The 24,847-nt window shown below is 47.1% G+C and overlaps 1 protein-coding gene across 5 annotated transcripts in view; it reads right to left on the minus strand.

Moving 5' to 3' along the window:
• Positions 1-24,847, minus strand: part of NMNAT1 (nicotinamide nucleotide adenylyltransferase 1) — a 383,145-nt gene that overhangs the window by 173,280 nt on the left and 185,018 nt on the right. For 2 of the 5 annotated variants that reach the window (XM_069610001.1, XM_069609999.1), the window contains exon 2: positions 19,269-19,442. In XM_069610001.1, the coding sequence (XP_069466102.1) occupies positions 19,269-19,386 (118 nt within the window). In that variant the 5' untranslated portion in view covers positions 19,387-19,442. Of the gene's footprint in view, positions 1-19,268; positions 19,443-19,555; positions 19,755-20,064; positions 20,248-24,847 lie in introns of those variants that run through there. The other 3 variants (XM_069610000.1, XM_069609998.1, XM_069610002.1) reach the window with 3 other exon arrangements.

The following is a 24,847-nucleotide window of genomic DNA, read 5'->3' on the forward strand; positions in this document are numbered from 1 at the left end:
ATTCCGGTCAGCACCCGCCTGCACATCAGGCTCATCCTGGCTCTCGCGGCTCATTCAGTGAGGGATTGACTTTGTGTCAAACCCCTCTTCAGTTTTTCGACTAGACTGGTAGAAGTGGATCCGATGGTTAGTCGGGATTGCTCAGCACTTCCTCCCAGTACTAAGTGAGTACTGATGTGTTAACTCACTAAGGATCCTCGTCTGAGTACTCGCTTACCTGGGCTGCTTTAGAAAAGTACATAGGATATGAAGGATTGAAGTGGAAGGAGGTGCAGGAAAGGTGGGTAAACTGTGGGGTGGGGGTCTAGGGTAAGTGATTGGTGGGAATACAGCATTCTCTCGATGTGGTCGTCACTGGTCCCATAGGGGGTTTCCCTCCCCATGAGATCCTCCTACTGAGCACCACCCCCAGGGGGACTATCTGGTAGCGGCCTCCCCTCCCTGGTTTGGTCCTGGAAAGAGGCTCCCCCCATGGAAGCAGTGACGATACCCTGGAATTCGTCAAAGTAGACCCCAGCAGGTACAACAATAAGGAGTGGGACAAAAACCTGTGGCAATGCTGGCAAAACTGCTAAAAGCAGGTAGGAAGCGGGAATATATTGAAGCTATCTGGGATAGACAGGGAACTCCCAAATACAGGATGGCGTACGTAACAGATAGGCTTGTACAATATTACACAGCGCTATACTCCCCTAGAAAAACGAGAAATTAACACCATATTAGTCAATACCTGGATGACATTGAACTGATCTGTCCCCCACAGAGGGTCAGAGAGGCTGGGGAGGGATATCACGCTAGGGAAAATAATCAAGGTCATTAAAAGTCTCCCAGGATCGAAGGCACCGGGCCTTATGGATTGGTTACAGAATAAACATCAATGGGCAACTGTCATGAGGAATTCCACTGGGGAGAAGCACAAGGCAAGGCTGTCCGCTATTGCTGATGCCATTTACCTTGGCCATGGAGCCACTTGCATCCCTGTTAAGAGAGCGACACCTACATAGGGGCCTACAATTCTATATGCATTGTCTGCTGGTATCGCTCTATGCAGATGATATGATGCAGCTGATAAGGGTACTGAAGGAAAATGTAGCTCTGATAATGCTACAGATTGAGGAATTTGGGGTGTGGACCACTCCAGATTACATATTAATTTGGGAAAGTCCATCATATTCCCTCTGACCGAAGGTACCACGGTATACCGGGATGAGTTTGGGCTTAGAGGGGAAGTGGATAGCACCAGATATCTGGGGCTACAGATAGCGAGGGACACAAATTTACTATTCAGAAGAAACTATGGTAGGATGATAGACAAATTACACGAGCAGCTACAGGAATGGCAAGGGCTGCAGTTGTCACTTATGGGCCAAGTGGCACCGATGAAAATGGTGGCGCTACAGCGGTTTCTATACTATATCCCCCTAGTGCTTATCAGGCCGCTTCTTGCGTCTGCAGGGATTACTCTCGGAATTCCCATGGGCAGGCATGGGTGGGATGGAAAAAATGATCGGCACCCCTAGATAGGGGAGGGTTGGCATTGCCTGACTTTGAACAATACTATATGGTGGCACAGGCCCAATTTCTGTCCTTGTACACAAGCACACTGGACAGGCACCATGTGCAGACAGGCCCCATGTGCAGATCAAGAGAGCACTGGCAGCTCCCTCTTTACTACACTCAGTGATTATATCAACCGAGGGTAGTGGACACAGGGTGGCGGATGGATGTGGTGACATGTACAGTGGTGCCATGGAGAAAGCTGGCCAAAAAACTAGGGAGTTGAATATCTATATTCCCCTTTACTGCCAGCTACCTATGTGGCAGTTATGGAGATCGCACATGACAAATTATATATGTGAACACAGTTACACTACTGGGACTCACCTCGCTTGGGGACTTTTTTCCTGATGGCAACTTTATTCCTGTAACTACCTTTAGGGATAGGGGAGGAACGACGTCACGGGATACTTATATAGCAAAACAAAGTCAGTTTTACCTCAAATGGAACATTTTGATATCGTTTTGGCAGATTCTCATTGAAACCAGCTATCACATTTTATGAGGCAAAGCGGATTCCTGTGCTATTTTATGGATTGGAGATTTATCATCTATTAAGTGACTTTGATGTAATAGAAAGTGTCATGTGGAGGGGTGTACTGTGCCTCCCTCGATCGGTGCCTGTGACGTGTATTAGACACGAATTAGGAATAACATCACTAAATTGGAACCCACTGGAACTCTCTCCCATCTCAAACTTGGACTCACACCTAGCCTTCAGGAAATCGCTAAAAAAGTTACATTTTTATATGGCTAGCCTATAATGTTGGTTCCTACAATCTGTACCATTACGCAATTGTTTCTCCCAATGTACGCTCGTAACCCTGGGCAAATAATATCAATGTAACTAATATACCCATACCCATAAGTAACCTTCCCGAAACAGCGCCTCGATGCCTTCGGGCTGTTAGTGCGCTATACAAATAAATAAAAATAAATATAAATCATTCTCTGGAAAAGGTTGCAGTAACATGATACATATATGAATCTGCCGCCTAGCGCCATTTACGAGTAGTGCAGAAATGGAGAAGCCAGTGGACAGGATTTGTGCGGTACAGTGTCATAGGATGGGCATAGGTTTAGAAAATGTTCAAGTAGAGTCCGTACAATGTAAAAAAAGAAAGAAATATATGGAGGCAGGATTGGTCAAATAGAGTGGATAACTTAAACTCCTAGAAAAGTTATAAGGATCTGGTCAAAGGGCATCGGGCAAGGGGCTCACTAGCAACATACCGTATTAAATATCCATTCTGGAAATGGGCATGTGCTTTTGTTTAATCTGCCCACGACTGCTGCAAATTGTTGCTTGTGGAAGGAGAATAATATATATAAAAGTCTTAAATGTCGACACTGTTCCGCAAGCTTGGAGACATGCTTTAATTTGCTAGTCGAGCTAGTCAGCTACAACGGATATGCGTAACAAATACTTTTTTGAAGATGTACAGGATTTAAGAATTAATTCCTGGGAGTTTAGTTGGGAAAGGACTATTGTATATTATCCATGTTGCTCTCACGTTATCATACTTTAGCTGCCATAGACTTGGTACAATGTTAAGGAATAATGTAATGAAATTGGATATGTTTGTTTTGTATGATTATTAATTGAATATTGTATTTTAATGCAATTTGAATTTTATGGTTTGGTGTTTTCAATGTGTTACGTTTTGAATGTTTCAAACTATATGACGCATTAAAGAAATAAAATGAAAATAAACATTTAAAAAAACATTTATGTACTTTAGGATCTGAAATGCCTTTAAGACAAAGTTTCTCACCTTTTTGAACAGCCCCCCACACCTTTCAGATACTCCAGGACGTGATCATGGCACAAGGAGAGGGTCATTTGGTTGCCAATTTATATGGTAATGTACAGCAGAGCACGCAAGATGCTAGGCAGCGATGGGAGGGAAACCTGTGTATGGTCGCAACAGAGGAAAACTGCCTATATGTACTCCAGCAGATGAAGAGGGTATTGCTAAACTATGGGTATAAACTGATACACTTTAACTATGTACACCAGATCTATAACACGCCAGAGAAGTTGTATAAATATTACCCAGAGTCTAGTCATGAGTGCAATCGATGTAAACAGGCTAAGGCAGATTTTATGCACCTGGCATGGTATGGTCTGGGGTGATACATTTTTGGGATGAAGTGTTCTCCACAATGAGTGGTATGATTGGAGAAGAATTACATTTGGCGCCGGATGCAGCTTTGTTAGGATTGACCAAAGGTGTACACAAATTAGCATGTACAATTGTCTGCCTTTTTGCTGGTCTTGGCCCACAGAAGAGTTGCTATGACATGGTCATGGATTCAGGCTCCCAAACTAACATGGTGGTTAGCTGATGTGTCATATTTTCACGATATGGAGTTGGCATATATTAGATTGCAACCAGAAAGATTCAGACCTCCGCATATATGGAACTATTTCGTGAAAACACCTACAAATACAGAGGGGGAGGAGGCATATAGCAAACCTGGCAGAAGGTAATCCAGGACAGGACATGGGACTCAATGGTAGCGTGTGTGTTTGGGAGAAAGGACATTGTATTGTGGTAAGGTTGCATCAATAATGAAATGCTACCATGGCTGTTTATTGTTAAAGAAACTAATAAATAAATGTCAAAAAAATAAAACGCTTTAGCCCAGTATCTGCTCTCTCATTTGATTGGGAATGCTACTTGACGAAGCATACGACAGTGAGGAAGGAGAAAGTAAAGAAGGAACTGTGATCAGAGGAAGAGGGGATGGAAGGAGAATTAGGACACAGCACAGATTGGACAGGAAGGGGAGCGGCATGGATGGAAAGCTCAGACCGAGAAAGCAAGTCAAGCAGGAACAGGAGAAAAAACTGATGAAAACCCCAAGCACAGATCAGTACAGGAAAACGAGCTGGAGCAGTGAGCACAGACAACAGGAGTGGGGAGAGGGGTTAGGGAAGAGCAGAGACTGAGAGCAAAGATAGAGGGAGAAACAGAGAGAATCGAAGAGTGTGGGGATAGAAGAACAAAGGGTATGGGGAGAATGGATGGAGAAGGCAGAGCCCACTTCAAAAAGGATAGACGCGCAAACGAGTAATCTCCCTGACCAATCCCAACAAACAACGTTTCAAGATGGTTTATAATCATAGTCCAACAAACCCACAGCAAAGACTGTTTATTTACATCCAGCCAAAAGAAGTCAGAAAAATCATAGGACATCATATCCTAGTCCGTGCACTACATACAACTAACCCTCAGCAAATATCTATATTCATCAAATTCAGTTGCCTCAAAATCTTCCATGCTAGAATGGCAGTGTCCAAAGATAGTCACATGCTGTTTATTTCTGGTGAACATCAAGTAAAGTAATCTGCGAGAATTCTCTGGGTGCCTGACTATCTAGTTCATCACACATATAACGTAACATTATTGGTACACCTGGAGTGAATTAGGAGTTGTGATTAAGCCGAGAAGTAAAAGTATATAGTCTTCAGAGAAGCCTATGATTAAGGAAGTACATTCTACTTGTTAGTGATGTGTCCTAAATGCGCTAGAGTATGGTGATTTTGGATTGTTTCAATGGAGATGGTTTACCGAGTGGACTATTCCCTTCCTCTCGTCCCTTAAATCTATGGATGCTAGAATTACTGGTTCTGGCACCTCAGAGACACTGAGTTCTTGTAATTAAAGATTTGGTGAACAGTGGGATGAGGGGCAGGCAGGGCCCTGTGCACAGGGTGCGCTACGTGGCAGCGCAATGATGAACAGACACGTAGTGGCTACACTGAGCGGAGACTGCCTTGGCAGGCTTTCTCGCTCTCCTTTATTTCCTTTACACATGTGGTCTATCCCGACCACGTCATCCTGTGCGTCACGTGGACATCACATCCTTCCCCAACTTGGACAAACAAATAAACTTTTCAAACATTGCTGTAGTCTTTGGTTGTGTTTGCAGAGGCGCTAGTCTTGTGTCCTTTTCCTACGTGCGTCTGTAGATGCCATAGGGATGTATGCTTGGAGTCGAATGGAGGGTACAAGTCGTCTGCTGAGTAACGTCTGCCGTCCTCCCTTCGTGGGGTAGCCGCTCTGGGTGGACTCCTTTCCCTGTCTCTGGGTGCTGGGGCCTCCTGAGCTGGGGTTTCGCTCTGTTCTCCTGCAGATGGTGTTTGTTCAGCCGACGTAGAGTGGGTCCTCACAGGGGTTCTGTCCTCTTGGGATTCCTCCCACAGGGTGTATGGTATCCGCTTGAAGTGGGACATGTTCCTGGTAACAGTTTCGGATCCTCGCATGGCTGTGGCTAGCCTGTGCTCTCGATGGGTGATGGTCCAGGGAAGAGACTCATAGGGGAGGGCCATCTTCCCGTGCGGCGTCCGATTCTTCACTAGTGCGGTGTCTCCTACTTGGAGGTGGTTTGGTGTAGCTCTTCTCGAGACATCTTCCCTTGCATTGTGCCTTTGTCTTCTTTGTTCCATCTGCTCCTGGTCCACTTGTGGGGCGTGCCAAGTGTGGTGAAGGGGGAGTCCTGCTTGGATGGGTACCCCCGAACAGCAGGGCCGCTGGGCTGGCCTGGGTGGCCAAGTGAGGAGTTTGTCGATAGGATCGAAGAAATCGGTATAGTTCAGGTAACCACAGTCGTCTTTTGTCCTTGGCGATTCTCACATACTTATTGATGGATGCCATAAATCTCTCTGCATCACTGTTGGCTTGGGGCCAGTACGGTGTAATGTGGTGGTGACAGATTCCCCATGTTGTCAAAAAAGCATTTGAACTCTTGCTTTTGAACGGGGGACCTTTGTCGCTTTTTATCGTACGGACAGCAAACATTTTCTCTAGCGCTGTTGTGACAGAGGCTGCATCGGTGGAGTTGACCGGCTCGACCTCTGGGTACCTTGTATATTCGTCTACAGCTACCAGGAGATAGGCTTTGTTGGCGATGGTGCAGAAATCTACGCTCACTGCATCCCAGCAGCTCTAACTTCTTGGTGGACAGGCCATGGGCTCTGGTGGTCCGGGTCTGCGGGTAGCTAGACACGCTGCACAGGTTTCGACAAAGCCTATGACTTTCTGCTGTATCTGCGGCATCCGCACTCACGATTTAAGGAAGGCTTGTGTCTTCACGATTCCCTGGTGTCCTTCGTGTGCAAGCTGGAGCACTCTCTCGTGAAGGTTGGAGGGCCTTCCCGGGGTGGGGGGGTGGTCGCGACAGAAAGTCTGCAGGATTATCGGCCCCTGCTCTGTATTGTACTTCAAGGTCGAATTGCTGTAACTGGAGCATCCAGCGTTCAATCCTGGCTGGGGGCTGTGGCGCTGACCCTTTGAATATTGGGACCATGCGTTTGTGGTCTGTTAAAACTTTCACTGGGTGGCCCAGGATGTATACATGAAAGTGTCTGCACCCCCATATTATGGCGAGGGCCTCTTTCTCTATGTGAGCGTAGTTCCTCTCCGTGGGAGTGAGAGCTCTGCTGGCGAAAGCGATGGGGCCCATGGTTCCGTCTCGGTCAGTTTGGGTGAGAACCACTGCATGGCCAACAGGGCTGGCATCCACTAGTAGTTCTGTCTTCCGTTGATCTTCTGGAATGCCGTCTCCTGAGTCTCTCCCCATTCCCATGTCAACTTTGCTTTTGTGAGTTCTCGTAGTGGAGTGGCAATAGTGGCCAGGTCGGGGATGAACCCTGCAGTATGTTTCCATACCTAGGAAGCTGCGGACCTCATTTGCGTTGGTGGGGACTTTAGCATTTCTGATGTCGGCCACCTTTCCGGGGTCCGGAGACACTTTTTTTCATTGAAGACATATCCGAAAAAGCTCAGTGTGGATTTCCCGAATTCACATTTTTCTTCATGGAGCTTAAGCTCTGAATTCTAGTCGCTGTAGCGTGGCTGCTAGTCAGCTGCTGTGTTCCTTCTCTGTATTGCCATAGACTAGGATGTCATCACTGACATTGGTGACCCCTGGGATGTCTTGGAGCACTTTTCTTATTTCGTGTTGGAAAACTTCTGCTGCAGAGGAAATTCCAAAGTTGAGACAGCAGTAGCTTCTCAGCCCAAGATGCGACGAGAAAGTCGTGATGTTACCCAGATCTTAAGTCCAGTTTGCTGAAAACAGTGGACCCATCGGTGTCAGACGGCCCTTGGTTGTTCCATGGGGTGGATGTGAAGTTTTATTGTCCTCCTTTTTAGGAACCCAATGCCTTGAAACAGCTTCCTGTGTTTCGCTAGCAGGTGGTCAATTTCTCTGGATTGGATTGCAAATGTGAATAGTAAGCAACATGCTGGAAATGTGAATAGCATCAGTTCTAGTCTTTCGGCAGTTGGGCAGCTGAGTAATGTCTCGATTTTTGCGTCGACTACGTAGATGCAAGTTCTGCAGCCCCCCCGGTTGTACGTGAGGGTGGTTTTGAAGTACCCCACGACTGGCAGGGTCTTCTTGCGTCCGTATGCGAATAGCTGTACAGGTTTCTGCCGCAGGGTTGGTCTGGGGTTCAGCTTTTCAAACCTTTTTGTCAGCATGACGTTCACTGTGGCGCCAGTGTCAATCATCATCACCGGGATGTCTGACGGTTACTGTGCAACTGCGCTATGATCTGCTGTTGTGGGGTTGTTTGCTGTGGGCCGGCTTTGTCTGCTGACATCATATGGGCTTTTTCTCGTCTTGAATTTCGGTAGCGGTTTGTGCAGTCTGGGGAATGTTCTCTGCCCGACTGGTCGTCATTGCCGCTGCTGCTGTCAGCGTCTTCCCCTTAGATTGCCCGGGCCTGTCCTCTTTTTGTGTCACAGGTCCGATCGGACTGTCTCCGCTGGCGGCGGTTTGGAGTGCCTTGGGTGGAAAGGTTGTGCGTTCCTGGACCTTGGGTCCCGCTTCCAGTCCTGGGATCTTATCTGGGTGAGTGTTCCTTGGTTCTCTGAGAGTTTAGGCATACTGATGCATAGCGGTTGACTTTCCCACACTTGTAAGATGTGGTGCCGTATGCTGGGCAGGGTTCACCTTTATGCTATTGGCCACCTCACCATTAGCAATCTCTGGGCGTGCTTGCTGTCTGCCCTTTTGTGGTTTGTTCTGTCACAGTGCATTGATAGTTGTCATGCTGTTGTGTGGTGTTTCCATGTCCAGTGGCAGGCGGCTAATCACCTGCTCCATTTCTGTGCTCTCCCGTTGTCACCCCATAGTTAGGATAGTGTCTAGCGGGAGATTCATCTCTGATAGGTTGGTTTTCCAGAGCTTTTTAGAGGAGAGGCCATGTATGACCTATTGTCTGACTGCAAATTCATTGTCAGGGAAGTCGTAACCAATGGCCATCTCCCGCAGAAGACATGGAAGTCGTCAATGCTTTCCTGTGGGCGTTGCCTGGCCTGGCTCATTTTAAAGCGCTCGAAATCCGGGCTTAGTTGGGGCTTGAATTTTCTTATGAGGACAGCTTTCGTCGACTCATAGGAGTCTTCTGTGCCACGATTCGGGAGTGCGTTGAAGAGGCTCAGCACCATGGTACCGAGGTTGAGCATGTGGAATGTCCTTTTCTTCGATAGTGATGCCACATGCTTTTGGGCTCAGTTAGAATGGCTGGACCCATAGCTCCCAGCGGGGACCAAAGGCCACAAATGGCTTTATGAACGTGTCCTGCGTGGTATCTAGCCACATGCTGGTGTCTGGTTTTTGGTTCTGTTGCCTGGGCGGCATCACTGTTGGGTCCTCCGCCATGATGGTTTTGTGCAGGTGTCCGGGTGCTGGGCACTCAGGGAGACACATGTGCTTGTTAGGGGATGTGTCCCGCCCAGGTGTGGCTGGTTTTCTGTGCCCTGTGCTGTTTAAGACATACTGGCCACATGCTGGGCAGTGCACTGCCTTTGATTGACTTGCAGGGTGGGTGCTTTGCCAGCAAACCTGTGGCATGGGCCTGGCCAATGATAATGTGAGTGCTGTCTGTAGCACTGTCAGGTGGCTGCTTGCTTGCAGGCTAATGGCCAGGGCCTGGGTGGCCAGTGCTGCAGAGTGGCTGATTACTTTGATTGTGAGGGCCTGGGAGGCTAGTTGGGTCTTCAGGAGCTTTCGGTGGCGTGTGGGTTGAGGCAATGCTTGCCGGCGTGAAATTGGCATGGAAATGAGGGATAGCGGGAGAATGGCGCCTTGCAGCACTTACTGTCAGGCTCCAGCGTGTTCATCTGATGCCCAGGACCGTGGGGGAAGGGGTCCGACTCTAGTACGGGAATGGGCCGCCGCAGCATTGCGCAGTAACAGGTGGAGGCCGCAGCGGATGGGCCCCGTCTCTCCGTCCTCGTCGCCAGTGTGATGAGGGGCATGCAAGGCCCTGTGCGCAGGGTGCGCCAAGTGGCAGCGCAATGATGGAGACAGACACGCAGTGGCAACAGTGTCTGAGCGGACACTGCTTGGCAGGCTTTCTCACTCCTTTATTTCCTTTACACACATGGTCTATCCCAACCACGTCATCCTGTGTGTCACGTGGACATCACATCCAGCACCTGTAAACATGAATAAGTAAAGAATCAATGGCCCTGTTTCTGCAGAATGGACAGGCACACCTTTGCGAATAATGGCGGTGATGACGAGGGGGCAGAGCCAACCCCTCAAGAAGGCACACGTTTAACCTGTGCCGTGGCCCGAGGAACAGAAGACGGGACAGAATCCAGCGAAACGGGAACGCAAGCCTGCGAAAAAGCCGGAAGGAGGGGCAGAAGCCAGTGAAACTGGGCCACAAGCCCGTGAAAATAAGGAGGGGGTAGTCGGAAGGAGGTGGGGCCAGGCAGGCCAGCCATCCGTGGGCTTGTGCACTCAGAGGCATAACCTTTTGAGACAGCCTTCTTTGCAGTTTTGCAGCTAAACCTCCCCAGAGTTTCTAGCAGCGCAGCATTTTTCAGCAGTTCGACGCACCTCACAACCAGCGACATTGGATTTGGAGCATTGAGGGTGAATCATTAATCTGACCAGCTGAGGATCAGTGCTGCAGTCATCGGAGCAGAGGGAACTGGGCAATGTATGTGCCGGTGAGGGCGTTCCTCACAGGGCCACTGCCGGTGCTAATCAGCTGGGCCAAGGCGTGCTACTACACAGCGACATGAAGGGAGAAAAAGGAAACTTTCCAGCATCAACATAAGATTACGTGCTGGACAAGTTGATTTTGCTGAGGGAAGAAGAGCCTGTGGCCAAAAGGAGGAAAACTTTAACAGCTAAGGCCATGGCTATGGGGCAACAGCCAGAAGCAGCGAAAAGAAAGAGAGAAGCTGGAAAGATAACAGTAGGACGAAAAGGCAGAGGAGGCAGGCAGGGGCCTGCACCCACCACAGTGGCGCCAGAGAGGGAATGCCCAAGGGAGAGCAGCAGTGAACCCCGCACGCGTGCAGCCATCATGGCAGCAGATGTATTGGAGGGACCTGCTTCCTTTGAGCAAATGAAAGGTACCTTAATGCAATTTTTACAAGCACGCGGGGGTAGTAATGGTCAACTGACGTATGGAAATGTTAATGCTTTTAATCACTTGGGGGAAAGCACATTGACAGTTAACCAAAAGGGGGATACGCCATTGTGGGTGGACAAGAACAGGCGCAACCTGGGGGACAGCGGCACTACACCAAGTCAACAGGGAATTGCAGCGGCACAGATGAATGTACCACACCTGCAGACACTGCAGCCGATGACAGAAGCAGCCAATATCAGGGGGGCAGCACCAGCAGTGTCACATCTTATGGGAGGGGCGTGCCAGGGTCCGCACCCCTAAGGGCGAAATGGACCCCATTAGTGTGGCACATCCAGATTCACATTAATGAAAGGATATGGCAGAAAGAGTTCATAGACATTTTTACCCTGCTCGAGCTAGAATAAACGGGTTTAGATCGAAGACAGTTGTCAGAAGATAAGCAGAAGGAGAGGAACAGGGTAAAGAAGGAGGAAACCACACATAATTGGTTAGCGGGTTTCAGGATGCTGGCATCCATCATTGTGGAAAAATACCCTGGAGACACTGGAGCACTATGGGCGTATGAGCAATGTATACATGATGCCTATTTTACCTACGGCGGGGATGCATGGATTAAGTACGACAGAGGGTTCAGGTTAAAAATGCATATTTGGCCCGCAATGGCCTGGGACGAAGTGGATGTCACAGGCTTCATAGAAACAAATGGTGGCAGCTAAAGAATTCAGGAGCAGAGCACAGCCTGAGAAAACCTTTTATAGGAAGCAAATTGGGCATATGTTTATAGGAGAAGGGGGTCCTTTCATGGGCGCTTCTCCTGGAACAATAGATACAGCTATCAACAGGGGGAGCAAGCGACATGCTGGAAATTCAAACAAGGGTGTTGCCCTTTTAGCAAGACATGTAGATTTAAACATGTATGTTGCAAGTGTTCAGGTGCACACAGCACAGGCACCTGCGGGGCTGGAAAGAAGACCCCTGAAACAAATAAATAGGAGCCACTGAAGCTCAATTAATGAAGACCCGCTAGGGAATACCAGGCTACTGCACTCCCGATAAAACTGAATAGAATACTCCCATTGCTTGTTATCACAACCTTGCAGATGCTGAGATAATTTGGGAAGGCTTCTAAAAAGGTTTAAATATTCCTTACTCAGAGACCATTGGACCAATCAAGTCTGAGAACATTAAGTCTGCAAAAGTACAATCAGAGATGGGGAGACAAAAAATTGATAAGGAATTGTTACTTGGTAGAGTAGCTGGCCCATTTTCCATCCCTCATATGATTACGTTAAAGGTTTCTCCTCTGGCCCTAGTACTGAAAAATCGAGTCAGCCTTCAAACTCTTGCCTATCAGTCAAGAAAATTACAATCTGCTGGGTTTCAAATATAAGGGGATGTACTATTATGATAAATGCCTGCAATGGGATGTTTGATATCTTGCGCTCTATTTGAAAAATGCAGTACCTTCTTAAAATGGGCTCTGAAGCAGAGGGCAAAGGTGGGAAGAGTGGTGCATCATCTAGACAAGATTCTCTTCATCAGTAAAGAGGGTACAGAGGAGTCAGGGAGCTAATGGAACAGTTTGTGCTACTGTCTTAGGATCTGGGAGTGCCCCTAGCACAAGGGAAAACTGTAGGTCTTCTCAACAGGTTAAGATTTCTGGAGACAGAAATAGATATGGTAGACGGCAAGACCAGACTACCACGGGAGAAGGTCACAGACTTTAAGGAAGAAATAGGTATATTGTTGGGGAGGAACAAAGCAACGCTGAGAGAACTAGTTTTCCTGCTGAGTTTTGCAGGAAAGGTTTTAACAGCCGGGAGGGTGTTCGCAAGGAGCAGATCTATAAAAACAGTGGGGCTGCAACATGCAGCAGAGCATGTACGGCTGGGCACAGACAAAGTAGGATTTAAAAATGTGGTACATGTTCCTGGACACATTTAACAGTGTACTTTTGTGGGGCGATCAGTGGGCAAGCAGAGAAAGTTAAGGCTCTTCACTGACGCATATGGCAAGCAAGGTTTTGGAGCAATGTTGAGTACTGAGTGGTGTGCACAGCCATGGTCGTAAAATCGGCATAAGGAGGACCTCACAGTAGACATCATGCTGCTGGAATTGTTGCCCATCGTAGTAGCCTTTCAATTATGGGAAGACCAGCTCAAGAACAAAAGGGTGATTTCATGGTCGGACAACCTAGCAGAGGTTTGGGTGATAAACAAAGGACGCACACGCAGGGGTGCTGCGCGTACTCTGGGAACTGACAGCAAGCCTACTCCGATTAAACACGGAGGTGCAAGCTAGGCACATCCATGGGGTTAAGAACATAGCGGCTGAAGCTATCTCTCGTTTACAGTGAGAAAATTCAGAGAGGAGAGGCCAGATGCTAGCGAGAGCATGACCCCATTAAGAGAGCAGCTGTGGGAAGCAATTGGCAAGATTTGACCTCCCTCGACCATAAAGCCCTCGCTCCAAACCCAGCAGAGAGGTACAAGGGCTGTTGGGACAAGTTTGTTCATTTCAGCGAAGGACTGCAAGGGGAGCAGGGAAGGGTGCCAGTGAGATCGTTTATCGGGTTGGCTTGGTGCAATCACAAGACCAGAGCCCTGGCTGCATACCATTTGGCATAATTTGCCATCATTGCCATATGTTAGGGGGATGAACTGATACAACCAAAGAGCATTATGTAAGGATGGCAATGAAGAGACGGGCCAGGCAAACAGAGAAAGAAGACCCAAGGCGCTCCATAGAATTGCGAATACAAGATCGATGTTCAAAAATTCTTTGCTTTATGGGTCTTGTTGTTTTGCCCACGTAGATTAGGTCGCAGGGACATTCAATCATGTATACTACCAATTTGCTATTACAATTGGTTTGCGTATTTAGAATCCAATGGATCGTGCCATGGTGAAAGGTAAGTTTCTTGTCCATGAATTTGCAGGCTACACATTTTCCGCATTTATAGTGGCCTTTTACCGGTGGAAGGTTCCATTATCTCTCTATAGTTGCCTGTGATCTGGTTTCTCTATATGTATGTACCAGGTGCTCTCTTAGGTTCCTATTTTTCTTGAAGTCAAATAGCATTTTTTTTTGGCCAATGTGCCTGCATTTTCAATAAGGTGCCAATGTTTGTTGATTGTCCTCTTGAGGATGCTACTAATGGAACTGTATGTAATGACACATACTAGTTGTTTTAGAGACTTTGATTTTGGTGGTCAGGCAGGTCTCGCTCGGGGTATTTGCTGCTCTTTTTCATGTCCGTTTTATTATCTTCTTTGGATAACCTCTTTGTAGTAGTCTTCTTTGGAGGCCTTCTGCATGTTTGATAAAGGTTTCTTTTTCCGTGCAATTCATATGGATAAAAAGGAATTGTCCATACAGTAAATTTTGTTTTAGTCCAATCGGATGGTAGCCGTCAAAATGCAGCAGACTGTTGCGGTCGGTGGTTTTCCAAAATAGTTCGGTTTTCAAGGTTTCACCTGATTTATAGATATGAAGATCTAAAAAAAAAAAATCTATAGCGTTTTTCGTAACTCAGACTCGGCCAAGGCTAGAAGTCCATGGGCCTCATTACAAGTTTGGAGGCAGCCGGGTTCCTTGAATGAGGAATTACCAGGTCATTCCAACCTTGGAGGACCCGGTAATTCCTCATTCAAAAAACCCATTCCCATTCCCATTTCAGCCCCCATGAGGCTCAATGGGAATGGGGAGGGAGCTAATAACGGGCCCGTTATTAGCTCCCTCGTCCCCTTGCAAAGAACGTCTGGTCTGACCAGACGTTCTGAGCGGGTCCCGCAAGGGAACCTCGTAATAGGGCAGAATGGGTTTACCAGCACCATTACCCGCACCGTTAAACCCATTCAGCCCACCTCGTAATGAGGCCCCATATGTCCAAATGGACTCTCTTTTACTGGTTTCTAGTGAAAGCAATTTTGTGACTGCCTGCACAGTCCTGTTTTACAGATAACAGAGGACTCATTATCTTCTACACAGGTAAGCATTACCCCATGCCTATACCATGATGCTTTGTATGCAAAAACTGTTTAGAGTAGGATAGGTTTAAAACGGTATGCAACACTGCTGGCAAGCATTGTGACAACCCTATGGCCACTGCTGAAGCAGGGTAAGGGTTTTCCACAATTCAGCTTGCAATGCCTTTCTCTATATATTGTTTATATACACAGTAGATGACAGTAGCCAATATATAATTTTATATTTGTCTACAGGGACACATTAAATGTGTTGCATCGACAGATACAGATTCTGAGCGTGTATGGATGACTCCACACAGATGGTGGTCCTACTATAACTTTCCATGCATTTGCACAGTATTTCCAATCTCTTTATAGAAGGAACTCTCACCCACACAGCTGAGCTTACAATTACTTTTGTCCCGGCCACAGAACCCTAAGATACCTCTTCATTCATTTGTAGATACATATCCAAAGCTGTAAGGAATCCATACCACAATTCACGTCCTGGTGAAGGCCGTCATATTGATGCTATTCAAAATGCAATAGCCCGAAACACCATTGTGTCAACTTCTTTGTTTTGTTTACTGTACTATACCAAGGTGGCAAAATGCACCTGATGTTTCATTCCTTATCTTCTCACTGTAACCTTGTCAGAACACAAGGCTGTGCAATTCACCACTACACGTTTGTAAAATCTATCAATTATGAGAACTGTGTGTTCTATGTTATGAATGTGTAAGATTCCATATATGTTGTCTTGATGTGTTATGCTATATACTTGTAAAAATACAAAAGAATCTTTATTTTTGTTCAAAATAGATTTGTCAGTATATTATTCAGTAGGCATCTATTGGGATCGCCCTGACCAATTGTATTTTTACATTTCCTGGATTGCCTGGTACGGTCAGGCAATAGCCAGGTCCCCTTATTTCTATCAATGAAATGTGACAAGATAAGAGTTCATTGTTATGGTCCCCCTCCCTTTCCCCAATATACAGAACTGAGAAGAGACAGAAGAACAGTGTTGGTAGAGGGCCATTTGTTTGTGAAGAGGGCCAAAGCAAGGTGGACAACACAAAGGGAGGAAATGACCACACAACACTTCAAGGTCGAATGGTGGGGAATTCCAGGTATGAGATGAACACAGCTTGTAGAGCATGTTGAGAGGCTATTACAGAGGTACTACAAACCTGAGGTTTTACTTGTGCACCTGGGAGGCAACGACCTAATGAGCCTTGGGAGAGGAATTCTACTCAGTGAAATAATGGGAACATTGCAAAGTTTGAGGGCCTGTCTGGGAGACAGCTCACTTTCTAACCTATTTTCATATAGATAAGATTCAAATTTCATTTGTTGCACTCACCCGGTATCCACGGGGGAGCCACACGATACTGGATGGAGGTCTAAGTGCTATCCTGGACCCCTCTCTACTTGGTTATTTGCCAGATGTTGGGTAGCGCCTATAACAGGAGAATGGAGGGTTAAGATACTGGTTCTGTGATGGGTGGACTCCCACCTCCCTCTGGTCCAAATCCCCTCCCTTGGGGTTATTGCTCACCTTAGGTTTTTGTGCGTTGAACTCTCCGTCATGCGTCTCTGTGCAGGGGCGTGTGGTTTGTGCAGGGGTTCCGTGGACCTAGTTGCTTCACTGGTCCGTGTGCCCTTATGTCGGGTCCAGGCCGGCTGTGACTCCAACTCTGCTGGCTGTCTTCCTGGTGAGTTATAATGTCTTTTCCGTCTTTATTCTGTCTCTTTCTTTCCCTCCGTTTTCTCTGTCTTCTCGTTGTCTTGCTTCACTACACTGTTCCCTAACAATGTCTTTGTTTTCACAGGGATGGTTGCAATCTTGGAGTTGCCGCGCCGATGGCGAAGACCACAGTGAGTTATTGATGCGCGGAGCCCTGCGCTGTTTATTAGTGTTAATTGCTAACCTGTGTTCTCTTCTCTTCTTTGTACAGGTTGCGGTGATGTTCCGGAGTGATGAGAGATCGAAGCGCTGCTTGCCCAGTTAAGTGCTTTGTTAATGCTGACCTTGTTCCTTCTCCCTTGCAGGTTGTGGCGAAACCCGGAGATGGGCAATGTAAGAGAAGCGCAGGGTGCTGCCAGGACTTGCTGCTTACCCAGGTAAGAACTGTTATTAATGCTGTCCTTGTTTCTTTACCTTGCAGGTTGCAGCGAATTCTGGAGATGGCCGAGATAAGCGAAGCGCAGGATGGATTCAAGGCTGGTTATTTCACAGGTAAGTGTTCTTGCTTGCTAATGCTGTTCTTGCTCTTCCAGGTTATTAATGGAATCTGGATCTAGGGCTTCAGTTATCGGGCCGCCGGAAAAGCAGATGAGCAGGAGCTGGATACGATGAGCGTTACGCTGCAGGAGTGCAGAATAACTCGAAGCGTGTTCTGCTGTTTGGGTGTGGATTAAATAGCCCAGGTAAAGTAGTTCCAGGCCAAGTAGTTCCAGGCCCAGCCACACCCAAAACGCTAGACCGCCTGGCTTGGTTCTAAAGAACTGAACTGTGTAATAGGCCTCCATGTTGGATTAAGGTCCAAAACTGGTATTGCTTTATTCCTGATAATGTGCCTGGCGCCAAAGGCACCAGGACTGACTCTGTGTATGTTTCTGATGGAGTTTTAAGGCCCTTGGGGCCAGTGTGAAGGGCATTAGCCCCACTGCTGCCAGGGGGCTGTTATACCTGAGGGGGTCAGGAGCATGGATCGTGACAGCATTAAAAGCAACACTAATGCATCATTGCCTTATTAAATAAGGACTGTTTTATTCACTCTCATCACATCTCTGTTTGCCTAATGTTTTCACTTGTTTTTTTTCTTTTCACTCACTTTAGATATATTCTTTAACTATCAGAGTCACAATGAAAATTGAAATGAAGCTCAACCAATATTCGAGCTAAACACAACACCTGTCCTTCTAATTCCGCCTGATAAACCAGCAATATTCTTGTTGGAGAAACATATTTTACTGAAAATATGTTTAAATAAACTAAGTTCAAAAACAAGTGATCCAACCAACTTTTTTTCCCCTTGTTTTGTCAAAAGCAAATACATGGATTATATGATAAATTTGAGTTTGGCGCGATAATTGCTGCTCTTCTCTCATAACCTTCTATCTAGGCTAGACAACAGCAATAGCCTTTTTCTTAATCTTCCCTCTTCTTCTCTACTACCCCTCCAGCTAATCCAGAATAGGACTGCAAAACTTATCCTTGGCGTCATGCCTAGGGACTGCATCTGTCCAGCCCTAAAAACTCTACATTGGCTCTCGGTTGCTGCAAGGATCAAATTGAAATCCCTTTGCATCATCTGGGCCGGGGACCACGCTATATACAACTTGCTCTAACTAAATACTCTCCCTCCAGCTCGTTACATTCCTACAGCACCAACTCTGTGTGTCAAGCGCTTTGCTTAACAGAAAGCTGGTGGCTGATCTCTTTCCTCAGCAGGCTCCCTCCCATGGAACAGTCTCCCCCCTTCCTCAGCAGGCTCCCTCCCATGGAACAGTCTCGAGAAGATAGCTCAGAGGCAACGTGCTCGCCTTCAAAGCAAGAAGACACGGAGCACCACAGGTTCGATCCCCGGGTCCGCGCTTAGAAACCTCTGGGTATTAAGAATGTTGTAAATAACCAATCATACCCCCCCCCCCAATCCTCTTCATCTGGAGCCGGATCTCCTCAAATTCCGGAAGCTCTTCAAGACTTTCCTTTTTACCTCCTCTATTAAACACACAGTTGCTGGGATTAGTGACCAGGGCCCTTATGTGTCCTCTTGGGCCCTAAACTCCCAGACACAATCGCCTTCAGCCTCTGGCTCCACTTGCATTGGCACCAACTGGCCTATTACCACAGGCCTGCACTTAATTATTGGCAGCTGACCACACTCACCTAGGCACTTACAGCTGCTCACGCCCTAGCACTTCCCTCATGGTACACCTAGCACTTACCCCCCCCCCCCCCCCACCACCCCCTCCCACCCCCTCCCTTATCCCTTCTCTCTCTCTCTGCATTTGCTCACAAGGCCTAGTAGGTCTGCCTCTTTATTTCATGGTCATATTTGATTGTCATTCCAATGTTCCCTCCCTGCTGCCCTGTGGGCACGGGCAAATACCAGTGAAATTCTACTTGTGCAACAACAACAAAAAACGCATCCCCCAGTGGGCAGTATCCATGCAGCAGGCGTACAAGTGTGGGAAACTTCTGTGAAATTGCACAAAGAATTCCGCCCACCGCTAGCCCGAACCACGTCCCATTTCCATAGACCCCCACTGATTGTACAAAGGTTTACAGTGTCACTAATGGATGCAGCAATGCCACTGACCTGTTGCATGAAGGTGGTCTCGGGCCAGCTCAAACATCCTTAGGTGCATGTTGGTGATCGGGTTGAAGGAGCCACAAGCCAGCAGCACAACCTCAGTCCTGTCGTCAGATTTCTCCATCTCTGCGGGCAGTAGTTGGATATCTCTCGGAAGATTCTTAGTGTTGGATTTCAGTGCTGTTAAAGAAGGGACAAAGGAAGGCGGGTTACGTTTCTGTCCAGTAGGATGTATAGAATTGTATATACATTATGCACACTTTATAATAATTTGACATTAGGATGCCACCAACAAGATAAAAGTGTCAATGCTGTGCAGGACGGCGTGGACATCCACGAGCAACCTCACTAGTGATGTGCAGTCTGTAGAAGTAAATTTAGTTCAGCGTTCCAGACAGGGAAGTTTTTCGTTAATAATTGAAGCGATTTGTTTCTTTCTTAATGGTACGAGATAACATTGTACATGAGACTTTAAATATGGTGCCCAAATATAAAAAAAAAAGGGGGGACAGGACACAGAAGTAGGACTACCGTAAACACAAGTAGGACTCCGATCAAAACTGTAGTCCTACATCTATGTCGCTGTCATGGGGCGGGCGGTGCTCACAGGGGCACTTCCATCATTGGGGGAGAGCGGCCAGGGAGCGGAAGGGGGAGAAAATGTGGGCATTCACCGATTTCGGGAATTGGTTCACCGCAAAAACGGTCCAACTCCCACAAAAACCGAACGTTTGGTCACCTAGACTATAAGCACAGCGATTGGTTAACTAGCTGTGGCTTGGACGGCAGAGGAATGCATTACCAAACAAGCCAAGATCGGAAGTAGAGGATGGAAGTGTCAGGCTGACAATCCACGGCACAGGAGACCAGTCTTGAAGAGAAAACGATGCATCTAAACTAAGGATCTGCTTTCCAACATACACAGGTGCCTCATAAGATTAGGGGACAAAAGGCACATTGTCAACGGCTTTGAGCTTTGGCGCATGCGTGGGAAGGGGAAACGATTACTGAGAAGACTTGAGTCATCAAAGATGTGTTGCAAGAGAAGGCGAAAGGTCTGAGTTTCGCAAGAACGAAGTAACTGCCCTGTGGCACAGGAAGGATGCTTGCAACATCAAACTCACAGAGGGATTGCAGCAGGATTGTGAGGTCTTGATTTAGAAACACTAGTATTGCTGACGAGATCCACCCGAGACGCCAATGTCCTGGCTTGCACTGTGCATACAGACCTTGGTCTCCAGCTTTACCTCGATTTACCTAGTACTATTGTTGCTACTTGTCTGTTTTAAGCATTTTTTAAATTGAGCTCTTGTTTGTCATCACTTCCAATAGAGGATGTAGCTTCCTTCACTCGGCTTTCCAAGATAAAGACATATTTAGTTATTTTCTACTTTTCTCACACAGCACTTTGGGCAGAGTTCAGTCCATATAAATGCCCCTCCTAACAAAACTCCCAGCCTTGCTTTATGGCTTCCAGTTTATACAAATACTCGTCACAAGCTAAATGCTTTCCTAGTGGACCCGTTTATTTAGGGACACATTTTTACTGAGCTGTCAAGTTAATTGAATGCGCGAAAGTCAAAAGACTTATCAATCAGAGCCGGCCTTGGGGGGGGGGGGGGGGCTGAGCCAGGCGACTGCCCGGGGTGCCACACCCCCCACAGCGCCATTAGCCCCCGTCATGCCAGCTCGAGGAGTCTTTCAAGGGCTGCCCCGAGCTGGCGTTGTGGTAAAAGGCACGACAGGTGGCCTTTTGCTGTAAAATGCGCCCCTCCACTACAGGCACTTTTCATAAGAAAAGGTGCCATTAGCCCCATGCCAGCTCGGGGGTGGCTTTCAAAGGCTCCCCAGAGCTGGCGTGGTGGCAGAAGGCATGGCAGGCGCCGCATTGTCATAACCTGGGCATTTGTCCATTATTATACCAATGTAAATTACTCTTGCCCCTTTCTTCTCCCCACCAGTAAGGTGCAGAATGAGACATGTCTTCTTTTTGGCATAAAAAGGCTGCAGATTTATTTTCACGCATAATAGAAAACACAGCAACACAGTAGTGAAAATAGTTCAAAAGGTGCAGCGACGGCTCTGTGTCCAAAACCAACCTGCTTCCCCCTTTTGCCAACAAAGTCCATAGTAGGCACAACTCTCCCAACCCTTTGTGCCTGACCAGCCTGCCCCTGCAGGTGTTCCTGGGTGGGGAGAGCGCCGTTTCTTTGGGGGAAGCAGAGCCCTCATTGCTACCGCTAGGCGCCCCCACCACTTAGGCTCCCAAGAGGCGCTGGACCGAGAAGAGCAAGGACCCTTCCGGCTGTGAAATGGCTCATTTGGAGTCTGTCTCTTGTAACTGGTCACAACACCTCCTCGCCGTCCCGCGACGTCAACGGCCAGGTCTTCTGCAGGGAGGGTGGGTGGAAAATGAAAATCCTCTTTGGGGTTGGCGAGCATCCATCAGTTTGTGCAGCCTGCACCTGCCGTTTATTTGGGGCTTGGTCCACCCCTTTCTTTTGTTGCCCTTTCGCGGGCTTTCCCAGCGCTTTGGCGCGCTTGTCCTTATCCCTCCCCCTAACCTAGGGAGGAGGACCCTGCCCCGGTTATCGGGATGCCTCCATCTTGTTCTGCTTTCCGTCGTCACCTTCATTTAATGCACCCGTGGTGGCGGGTTCTTTCAATGACAACGGGGTGCTCACGCGCCCTATTTAACCTCCTCATGCTAGTGCAAATGCTGTGGACTCATATGGAATCCGCCTGCTTTTAAAAAGCTGGCGGATTCCATTGAGAATGCTGCCTGGCTGCCATATATATATTGCCGGCTGTGTTTACACATTTTGCACAGCTGAGTGCAAAAGGGTGATATAAAAATTAGTACAGCGCCTTTTTAATACAGCACTTTTCCATTTTGCCATAGAAAAGTTGAAAATTACGTGGAGGGGACCTGTGTATGTCAATGTGCAAATGTAAACGGTGCTCTCGGCGTAGTTACTGGGAAACTCGAAAATAAATCCCTGATGGCTTTACAGCATTGCATCTACCCACATTCCATACCATATATCACATTTAAATTCTTGAAAATCTCATATGACTTGTTGCTTGAACCATGCTAGTTTCTGGACTGAAGACTTCGATATAAACACGCATGAATTGTCCTAAAGAACTGGGACGTTTTCCATATGTGGCCTCCAGATCTAGGCATGACACACCAGCTGAGGCCTTACTATGATGTGTGCAGTGCAAACATAGCCCCCCCCCCTCCCGCCCCGTTCCCGGTTAAAGCTCTCCCTGTCTATTGCCTAATCAGTCTATTTATTTGTTTTGATTTGAAAAGAACATTTACAAGTTTAACATAAAAATTACACAATTATTTTAAACAGTATAAATCTGTCAATCAGACATTCTTTTAGTACCTGCGGTGGTCGCCTTACGTTACATAAAATTTCATCATCATTAAAATTGCCATCATCATTTCATCGTCGTTAAAACAGTGATACAAAATAGTCTGGATGGGTCTAGATGAAGAGATAAGACTTGACGCTAGATCTGATCAGGGGGAAGGTGTTTTGGCAACAAACGCCTTAACTGAAGAAATGACTCAAAGGGTGGAAAAATAAAAAGGGTAAGAAGAACAAAAATAAAAGTAAGTAACAGGAACAATAATCCACCGATAGTGGCTTGGGGGGGGGAATGGTAAGCAGAAATGCTCATCTGTCACAAGGGGTACTCAAGCAACAGAGATGGAGCTGTATGGTCTATTTACAAAGAAATCTAGTAATGTATTGGGTCCATCTACTCCTAATATCCCTGTAGTGGAAAATAAAGTCCTAAAACATGACATGCATATCAGGCACACAACGTTTTCTGAGGTCTTTAAAGAACAGATAGAAGCCGCCCAACCTACAAAAGAGACGCATAGTCTCAATGGGTTCCCGATAGTAATATCACCTGGTTTTCCTGAGGTAATTAAGGGAATGGGCGTTAGTGAAGTTAAGGCTGTTTCAGAAAGGGTTAAACCCCCCCTGAAGAAAATCATAATATAGTGGGTCTAATTCGATCTACAATTGTGGAAATGTTGCATCTCCATTCAAGCTCTTCTGGCACCCCTTGTTTTTTTCCCCACTGCTACCACAAATCTACAGGGTGCAGAGGGAGGAGTGATGGCCATAGAAGTGGGTCAACCGGCCATAGCACCACCTCTAGCTTCTGGTACGATTGAGTTGCAGAGGGGGAGACAAGGGATAGTGCATTCTGAAGAAGAGCCACGAGAGAAAGACAGGAATGAGAAAGATCATGATCAATTAAAAATAGAAGCTCCTGTGGTTAAGCTCCCGAATTCTGTTATTCAAGAGTTATCTTAGTTTGTCCAGTGGTGCAAACTGCTTTTCTGCCAACCAGAGTATTCTTCTTTACCATCTATTCGAGCACGTGGGTTCTCCCTCACTGAATCGTGAACATGTTTTGGCACTCTTCAATGAGATACCCTCCATCAGAGTTATTTCGTCAGCGGATCTAAAATTAGTTGACTTTATTCATCCAACTCATTACGACCATGTTAGATTGTTTTTTCATTCTGAACCCGTTTATGATGCAATACTTTTGGAGGTGAGACAGTTCAATTGGTTAGGATACGATAACCTGATTTTTAGTCCGGGTCTCATCGTCTGTTAGTGGTGAGAGAGAGCCCATTATTTCTAGGCTGTATTTGTTCTCTCTTCCTTGCTCTGTTCCCTCCCCCTCTCATCTTCTCTTCTCTGCCCTTCTGTCCTGCTCTCTCTACCTCCACTCTCCTCTCGCACTTGCATTCACCGCTTACACTCCTTCAGGCACTCTTCTTGCCCTCACATTTTCGTCTATTCCCTCTCTAACACCGTTCACACGTTTCAGTAACCACTCACTCACTCTTAAAATCAGGTACCACTTTCTCACAGCCAACACCTCACCTGCATCTATCACTTCTTAATGCTCTGCTCCACTGTCCTACCTCCACCTGGTCTCTCGATCTGTCTCCACTTCACCTGTCCTGACTCGTACATCACTCGCTCCTTCTGTCTTTGTGGGATTTCTATACTCCATACTGCCTAGGGTGGTCCTTCGTTACCCTTCTCATTGGTTTGCCTGTTCACCTGTTTCTTGGGGCCAATTTGGTATATTTTCCAGTGGTTGTGCCACTGCAGCTGGGCGCTTTAATATTCCTACTTCGCTACGCCCCATTTCTGCACATAGCGCTCATGTTAAGTTACTCCAGTGCGGGTTTCTGTGACTGTGCCATAGTGCCAGGGATGTGGAGTTTTGTTTTGATGTAGAAATGGTTCATTGGACCGGTGCAGGTGGTTTCAGTTTGTTTGTGAGGTCGACCATTTTACTCTGCAGATCACTGCGACTTCCACCTGCTGCTTGGCCTCCTGGGAAAGGCAGCCTGAAACGAGACAAATAGAATTCTGGACAGAATAAAGTACAGAAGGCATTGGGTGATTGACAGTAGTGCTTTTCACATATAGAACGGGTATAGACTCGGCCCCTCCTAACTCCCTCACCCTGCTCTGGGGTAGAACTGACTCTGGTGAAAACTCTGGTAGGCCTCCTGTCCCAAGTTGAGA

This window comes from Ambystoma mexicanum, chromosome 8 (genome assembly GCF_040938575.1).
Source record: "Ambystoma mexicanum isolate Mex_15411 chromosome 8, UKY_AmexF1_1, whole genome shotgun sequence".
Classification (NCBI taxonomy): Eukaryota; Metazoa; Chordata; class Amphibia; order Caudata; family Ambystomatidae; genus Ambystoma; species Ambystoma mexicanum.